At 35.8% G+C, this 9,309-nt stretch overlaps 1 protein-coding gene across 1 annotated transcript; it reads right to left on the bottom strand.

Annotated features, from left to right (window-relative positions):
- Positions 1 to 2,548: 2,548 nt before the first annotated feature.
- LOC114882589 lies at positions 2,549 to 7,688 on the bottom strand. Its single transcript, XM_046285617.1, has 5 exons — positions 7,624 to 7,688; positions 7,266 to 7,551; positions 4,017 to 4,731; positions 3,129 to 3,937; positions 2,549 to 2,911 (listed from the first exon to the last, which is right to left on the bottom strand). The coding sequence occupies exons 1-5, from the start codon at positions 7,686 to 7,688 to the stop codon at positions 2,549 to 2,551; spliced, it is 2,238 nt and encodes a 745-aa protein (XP_046141573.1).
- Positions 7,689 to 9,309: the final 1,621 nt, after the last annotated feature.

Raw genomic sequence — 9,309 nt, 5'->3', positions numbered from 1 at the left:
GTTACGCTGCATTTGCAGCGATTGCTGCTGTATCAGCTGTTACAGCTGCAACAGCTGTTCAGACTGCGGTTGCTGTTGCGGTTGCAACCGCAGGTGCTGCACTTGCTGTTGCAGCTGCAACAGCGGCTCTGGCTGTTCCTTTTTGTCATCTTCATTATCTGAAAAGAAATTGCAAAACATGGGTAATATGTACCTCAAATTGAATCAAATGACTTTCGGTTTCTCGATAAGCTATACCAAAGCTCGACAAAATTTCCACTTTTCAGCCGATTTTCAGCTGTCTCCGCCTACCGCTATTCCCCTTGCCGCGACGTTCATCACGCAGCCAACGAACCGTTTGAGGCTCAGTAGCGGGCACTCGCTTGACTTTCTTGTTTGATAAAACATTTTCACCAGAAAGAATAACCTGTCGCAATTTGTAATCAAACGCTGCCTCGCTAGCTTCTCTACCACGGAGGCGATCTAGTCGATGCAGCGTTGCCAAGTAGGCGACAAAGTATTCACTTTTCGACGCGAGCATCGGGACGGGGGGGGGGGGGGGGCAAACGCAGACAATGAATATTTGTGTATCTCACAAGTATATTATAAATGTTATTATATTCTTCAGAAAAGCTAGAAGCTGCTCTACACTGTACCACCAAAATCTCTTAAATGTGTGCAATTTTGACTTCTACGAGAGCACTGTTGCATATTTGATAAGAGTGTCAAACCTTTCCATCACCGGAGTACACTTCTAAATGACCAAAAAAAGTCACTTTCACTTACCTAACGTCTCGAGTTTGCATAGGAAAGACCTGTCGCGCGGGTTGCCTATTCCAGCGGTTTTTCGAATTTTCAATCGAATTCTGGAGGCACAGGAAATTAAAATTTTCGAAATATCTTTTTTGCATCGTAACCAGCACTCTAAAAGGCATTGGATGCGATATGTCGTCAAGTCCATTTCAAAAATTTTTGAAAGATGAACACCCCTACTGTACAAAACGTCCTGGACAATAGCGACGACAATCTCGTCGTAAGCGTCGGACACTGTGATGTGGGACGTATTTCGGAAAATGTGCCAGAAGGCCGCCGCATTGTTGACGTTCAGTTCTATTGGAATGAAATACATAGAACGTTCGACAATCATGCACAAGGTATTGAATGTCATTTTCGCGATTGGAAAATGATCGGTAGTCGCCAGCATGGGTGTCTGACACAGTTTTTCTTCAAGTGCCAAATGTGCAATTATGAAGATACTGTTTGGTCGGAACCTATGCATTCAGATATAATGAATGTAAATGAGGCCATGACGACCGCAACTGTTACAGTCGGAATCGGCTATGCACAATTAGAAGAATTATGCGCCGCCCTGAACATGTCCTGCATGGCTGAAACGACGTACCGCAGGTACCGTGAAAAACTTGTCGATGAGTTTATGAAAAGCGCAATGCATACCATGCAGGCAGCAAGTGAAGAAGAAAGACGATTAGCTTCTGAAAACAATGAAGTCGTTGACGGTATCCCGTACATAACTGTCATAGCGGATGGTAGCTGGATGAAGAGATCGTATGGTACGAATTATAACTCACTTTCCGGTGTTGGTGCCATTGTAGGTTTCCGCACAGGAAAAGTTCTGTTTATTGGCATACGAAATAAATACTGCACAATATGTGATATAGCGGAACGAGAAGCTAAATCCCCAAAACAGCATAAATGTTATAAAAACTATGATCGTTATGCCAGTTCTAGTAGCATGGAAAGTGATGCTATTGCTGAAGGTTTCAATTGCAGCATTGAAATGCATGGCTTGATATATAGAACGGTTGTTGCCGATGGTGATAGCAACGTCTATCATACTATTGTGAACAACAGACCTTACCGAGAACAAAAAGTAACCGTTAGAAAAGTAGAGTGCACCAATCACTTACTTCGTAATTTATGTACAAAGTTGAGACACGTTGCAGAGAAAACGCAACCGAAGGGTCTCAGAGCTCGTGGCTATGTTGCATACCGAAATATCATTAAAAAAAATATTTTAAATATTCGTAGAGCTGTTGTTTTAGCAGTCAATGCGCGAAAACAAATAATACTAAATATTTATAGTAATGTATGTTTTTATTTTTTCTTGCTCCTTTTTAGAGCAACTTCTTTCACTTCTTTTTGTTTAGCTTTTTCTTCTTTCTCTTTCTTCATTCTAGCCTTTTCTTCTTCTTTCTCTTTCTTTATTCTAGCTTTTTCTTCATTTTGAAGCCTTTTTAATTTAGCTCTCTCTTCATCTTGTTCTTTTTTTATTTTTATGTTCTCTAATTTTAATCGCTTTCTTTCTTCTTTTTGTTGCTCTTTTTCTTTTTTTATTTCAATCTTTCGTTTTTGATATTCCCTCCATTTATCGGAGGTTGCAACCGCTGGAATCTTTTCTTTGTTTATTTTCCTTTTACGAGACAAATTTTCTTCTGGCCAGAACAGCACTTCTTGAAAAAGTGTAGGAATAGATGTATTATTATTATCTGTAATTAGTTAACGATTTATTTATAAATAATTGTTTTACTTATTTTTTCTTCAAAAATATTTATTTTAAATACTTACCATGTTTATTTGGACATGCAATTTCATCGGTTACTTCACTATTATAATAAACTATCACGTCGTGTGATAAAATGTCTGGCTGCTCTGCTATATCTGAATTATTTTTAGATTTTATTTGGTTTAATTGTGTAATTTGTGCGGATGTGTAAATCTTAGTTGAGTCATATGAAACTATTTCATATTTGCTTATGTCTAAATTATTTTCTAATATATCCTCACTAATAGAACTTAAATCTAAGTGTTCTAAATTATTATCTATGATGTTTCCATCACACTTGCTACTACCTGCCTGTTTATCGTTAATAAATTCAATATTAACTATTTCATGATTAGAAATTGTATCTGCCTATAAGAGAAAACAATCAAACAAAAGTTTTTAGAAATCTATTTGTTGTAATGTAGTCATTTATCAATATTACTTTCATCATAAAATTATATATAATCATGTGTTTTCAATTATTTAAATAAATTACTAAATAAATAAAAATAAATAATTGAAATAAATCAGAATAAAAAATTAAACTAATTCAGAAATTATAATAGAAATCTTAAACAGTTAGTACCGAAGACATTTCAATGCTTCTCTTCTCTATCATTCCCGCACTCTTATTTAACATAAGTTTTCTGCATTCCAGCCAGATTGAAAATAGTACTTCATATTTTTCTTCTCCATACCATTTTCCATCTCTGCCTTCAGCTACTTTAAAAAGTTGCACTGTTTTATCATCTATGTAATCTTCTATAAATGTTAAAGTGCATTCATAGTTATTGTGGGAGCTTGTGGAACTGTTCATATTTGTAAGATTTTTCTGCTGCAAGAGTTGATCGTGATTCAATAATTTTTCATAGTTGACAGCATCTGCAGAAAGCGGTGCAAGTCCACAAGCAATAAAGCCCTGTGTTAGAATATTTTTAACATTAAGAGAATGCAAAGCAGTTTGTAGAACAGGTGCAAAGTTTTGTTTTTCTACAGCTTTGCCACCATTTTGCATTCTCCAGTCTGTGACGGTTCTTTTCCAGGCTTCCTTCAATGGACGGAATAACGCAACATCCATTGGTTGGGTAATGTGGGTGGAATTAGGATATAATGAAATAATTTCTATTTCATGTTCTACACAAAAGTCACTTAGTGCCATTGTAGCATGTGATGAGTGTCCATCTAGGTACATGATTATAGGAAATTTAATTTCATTTTTAATGCACCATGGGTAGAATACATTGGTCATGTATTCATAAAATGACTCTCCAGTCATCCAGCCATTGTCAGATTTTCCTACACTCCAATCTGGAGGCACTTTATCAATGATGCTTGATGGTAGCCTTTGGTATGAAAACATAATCATTGGTGGTAATAGCTCACCTGCTGCATTACCTATAAGTTTAATAGGGTTACTAAATTTACTAGAAACAGTTATATATTTTTAAACTAAAGATACTATTTTATTTGTCACCTGTAATCAATGTTGTTATACACTCCTTATCATTTGCACCAACTAAATTATAAATCCCTTTAGATTTTTTATTTGTGATAACTTTATTGCCTTTTGGGTTTAAAAAAAAAGCTGATTCATCACAATTAAAAATCCTAGATGAGTCAATATCAAGCAGATTGTTTGATTTAAGATAATCTTCAATTTGTTTAAACCACTCCCGTATTTTTCCCTCAGACACCTGACCACGTCTTTCACATAAATTCTGGGGTGTTCTTAATGAAAGCTGGGGGTGGCGTTTCATAAAGGCTTCAAACCAATGCCTGCCTGGCCTTCCATTAGTGAATGGATTCTGTCTATTCATTTTTTTTATTAACAGTTGTACACTATCCAACAAGACATCTTTAGTAAAAGGGAAACCTTTGTTAGCAATTGAAAGGATCCAATCCACAAGCATACTTTCTTCCTCTTTACTTAAAATTGTTGGAGGGCCACTTCTCTTTCCAATAACATATATGCCCTTGTGTTTAGCTCTGACTGTAGAGTAAGGCACTTTGAACTGCTTACTCGCAACTCTTATGGGCATTCCATTCTTTACAGCTTGTAATGCATTTATTAAATCGTTTTCGGTAAATCGTAAGTATTTATTTTTACATTTTTCCCTCTTCACTGTCTCCGTTTTTTCTTTTTTCTTTGTAAATGTAGTTTTTTTATTTGTTCGGGGCATATTTATCAACTAAGAAACGATAAAATAAATAAATTTAACCTTAAATATAATAATTAAATTCGTCCAAAGAAAGTATTAATTTTTTAATGACAGTTATATATTTATATTCGAGGGTCATCTCATTGAAATTATCCGATTAGAAATAGGAACTTATTGGTTATGTGAGTGACTGTATTACTACTCACCTATTTTTTCTGCAAATAGAAAGTAAAACTTGAAAAAAAATAACACTCTGCACTTCAAGTTTATACTGCACGTTTCTGCCAAATTTTGGCAAAAAAATATGAACAATTAAACACGTTTTTTTAACAAAAATCGGATGTCCACGTGTTACTCGCGATCGTAACCAAATCGTTCAAGTCCGGTATCGTTATGGCGGAGGCACTTATTAAATTTATTTCTATTAAATGCTGCCATCTATTGAACAGCGGATTGTAGCATTTTGTACGGGAATACTGAACTAATTTGTAATAATTTTTGTAAAACTAATTTCTTATTTCACTCTTCATATTAAATAAAGATATGCGCACTGAGCAGAAATCGGGACGTGATTCGGAATAGGGACATTCACCTTATACAAGAAATGAATAGGAAGCACCAGTATTTCTACCAAGTACAAGGTCAGTTGCATATAACGCAGCGGACGACGCGTTTTGGACGAATCATATGGAACCTTTCCTAACGCGTTTCTACGAAGAATGCATGCTTCCGGAAATATTGGACAGCCGCCACAATAGACACATGCCTATTAGAAATCCCGAATACATACTGCGGGCAAAAGAAGACGCATCAATTCAAAAATTAAGTAGAAAAATCGCAAAAAAGCGTACATATGAAAACATGATACAGAACAGTGTTGAAGCATCAAATATGACCGTTGAAGCAGTAACTAGCGAGTGTGTCATTGTCAGTCATTCCGACCAAGAAGAAAACTTCATAGATGATGATGTAGGATACTATATATTGGAGACTGCTGTTTCTTCCGTAACTGACGTACAGAAAAATGTACTACCTGTGGAAAGTAAATTAAACGATGAATCGTTAGATCGATTTTTGCGTATCGTCAGAGAAACTACTCCTTTTGAAACGCAAAGTGTCCTATACTTACAGTTTACAAAATTTATCAAGCCCTGTTGTACCGACAGAAGCGTGCAAATAATTGGAGGCAACTGTTCTGATCACTGGCGAAGTATCTATTTCGACGGTCGCAAACTCCATGTATACGACAGTTTACCTGGCAGTGGGTAAAAAAAATATATTGCATTACGATTTCCTCATATTCGCAAAAAGGATATACTTTTTGAAAGGGTTCAGGCGCAACCAGATTGTTACAGTTGTGGTGTATACGCGGCGGCATACATCACTACCATAGTTTTGGGTGGTAACCCTTGCTCAGAAAAGTATTCCCATGACGTACAACGTCTGAGACGTCACTTTGTGAATATTATTCAAAGTAATATACTCTTGCCCTTCCCGACAGAATAAGGGAATAGTTATATATTATGCACTGTTGGAGCATAGGCTTATTAGCGAGGTCGTCAAGGCAATTAGTCCGACAATGCGTTAGTAAAACTTTCATTCAGAGAAAATAAAAAATAAAAAAGCATCAGTCACACCGATACGTTTCGGCTCCTAGCTTAGAATCCTTGGACCTCTCTCTTCTCCAGTGTCTGTCCCTTTCTACGTTCACGCTTGGCTCGCGCCGCATGTACAGTCCGCGACACTTGATTAAACGCAACGATATTTTCGCTGTATTTTCGTTTAATGATGTTTAAATTAATATATTTTATTTTTCCAGGATAATAGGTCCAATTTAATGAAAGTTTACACATTTCCTTTGAACGGTTATTTATTTAGTATGAAAATATTCGCTATGTTAAGAAAAAGTAAGAATACTCTTGCAACATTTGAATAAACGCACTGTAATTAAAACATAAAAACATACGATGTTTTGGCAACTATTATATTTTATTAATATTTTGTATATCCACAATTGTTATTTATAATTTGGAATATACGACTGGGTAAGGATTTATACAAATTTTCTATATAATTAAGCGGTATGCTGTTCCATTCCTTTTCAATAGCGTTTATGAGCTCTTCTTGAGTAGCATATTGCCTATTATTTATATATACTTTTCTTGATAAATATGCCGAAACATTTTCGATTATATTTATATCGGGTGATAGTGCTGGCCATTGTAAACAGGTTATTTCCTGTTCTTCAAACCAGCTTTTAATTAGCTTCGCAGTATGTATTGCGGCGTTATCCTGTTGAAAAATCCATTCGTCGTCTCTTACAACGTCAAAAATTCGAATTTTTGCTATTTTTAATATCTCTAAGTATTTTTTTGAATCTTGTCGTCCTTTCATGACTTTTAAATTACGACGCCTTTGGAGCTTATTGCTCCCCAAATCATTACTGAGCCTCCTCCGTGTTGTCTACGCGAAAAAATCTTTTCTTCTTTCCTTAAATCGTGATAATAGTATGAGTACCCATCTGGACCATCTAAGTTAAATTTCTTTTCGTCAGAGAAAATTACTTTTTGCCATTGTGTCGTCCAATTCATATGTATTCTAGCAAACTCGAGCCTATTCTTTTTATGGTGGTCCTTCAAACATGGTTTTTTCTTCAAACATTTTCTTTGAATAGTAGGTACCTTTTTCAAATACCGTTGTACAGTTCGTATACTAGCTGAAACATTAGCTTTTTCAGCAATCTGCCTAGCACTAGAAGTGGAATTTGATGCATTACGCAAAATCGACCTTTTGTCTCTTGGCGATAAAGCTTCTTTAGTTCTGCCTTTGTACAATTTACCGTAATTTTCACTATTTTTTAAGTATGATCGTATAACAAATTCACTTCTATTCAATCTTCTTGCAATCTCTCTGTTGGAATACCCTTCTACTTTTAACGCCTGAACTTTTCCAATTTCTGTACAGTTTAATTGTTTTGCACGACCCATTGTTACATCTTTTCACAATTCTTTAACTTGTTTTAACAATATAATCTTGTATCCAATATATCGGTTACTAAGTAAACAAACTAAAACAAAAGAAACTCAAAAAACAGTACCGATATAATGAAGAAACGAAGCGCGTTTATTCAAATGTCGCAAGAGTATTCTTACTTTTTCTTAACATAGCGAATATTTTCATACTAAATAAATAACCGTTCAAAGGAAATGTGTAAACTTTTATTAAATTGGACCTATTATCCTGGAAAAATAAAATATATTAATTTAAACATCATTAAACGAAAATACAGCGAAAATATCGTTGCGTTTAATCAAGTGTCGCGGACTGTAAACACAGAGTTGACGCCACTGTACATTTTTTCTTTGCCTCTTCAAAATCGAGTGACATAGCCCTTATCTATGCTTCAACACTTTGTATTCATGTATATTATTTCCTGTAAAATGCTCTTTTTATTCACGGACACCAGCAGCATAAAAATGTGTAAATACAGTAAAATCTCGATTAGTGCATTTCAATCGGAACCGAATGCGAACTCGAATCGTGTACAGAACACGTTTCTCGAGTGAGTTCGGCTCGCATTTGATGTGGTGACAGCCGAGAATCTAGGTGTACATACAGGAAAAAAGCAAAATACCCGGATACGTGTGAGACAATCCTAACGCAATCAAAATTTTTTAATTTTTATAACGAAAATGTAATAATGTATTTGTTAGATTTTTTTGATTAAAACAAGATCAAATATGACATAATTTGAATTATAATTATTTATTTACTTATTTATATCTAAATAAGTAAAAATAATGCAAATTACATGGTGTTTGGTCTTATTACTCTGTTTTGTCCTGATTAACAACCAGCTTCCATGAACAGAAGTAGTCTAGAACGGAGTTCAAGTAAGCCTGGAGACGAGGAAATAAAAGTGATGGGGTTTTTGAAAAGGAAAGAAGTGCGGTGTCATCAGCGAACAGTGCTAAAAGGCAGTTAAACGCCGCAGGTATGTCGTTAATGTATAAATTGAAGAGGAAGGGACTCAGGATTGAACCCTGAGGAACTCCAGCCAACACAACATATTCCCTAAAGCAGGAGCCGCGAAGATATACAAACATTTTCCTGATCTCCAGGTAGGAACGAATCAGTCGAATGAAGCCAGGGTCCAGACCGATCTGATTCAGTTTGTACAGCAAGGCACCGTGCCAAACTGTATCGAAGGCCTTTGACAAGTCCAGGAGGACCATAGCAGCACAACGTCTGGTACTGAATTGCTGGGTGACCATTTGAATAATTCTAATAATCTAGATCAGATCGGATAATAGTGTAACCCGGTATAGAAAAAGAGTAGTTTGGATCTAGCCAGGTTTCAGTTATTAGTATTATTTCTGCCTGTAAATCGGCAATACCAAGGAGTAGTTCGTTGCGCTTAGGGATCAACGACTGAGCATTCCAGAGCAAAATCCTCGGAAACATTTTTAATCCAGGTTTTGGAATGTCGACCAGAAGGCCTGGAATTTTTCGGCCTGAGTCCGACAAGCGCGGAGTTTAACAATTAAGGAGCGGGTCAGCTCCAACATAAGATCTATGTCGACTAAGGAGTTTAATTCTTTCATAGCA

The sequence above is a fragment of the Osmia bicornis genome, chromosome 5, assembly GCF_907164935.1.
Source record: "Osmia bicornis bicornis chromosome 5, iOsmBic2.1, whole genome shotgun sequence".
NCBI classification, from domain to species: Eukaryota; Metazoa; Arthropoda; class Insecta; order Hymenoptera; family Megachilidae; genus Osmia; species Osmia bicornis.
The sequence above is the reverse complement of the archived record's forward strand: the minus strand, read 5'-3'. Positions and strand labels throughout refer to the sequence as shown.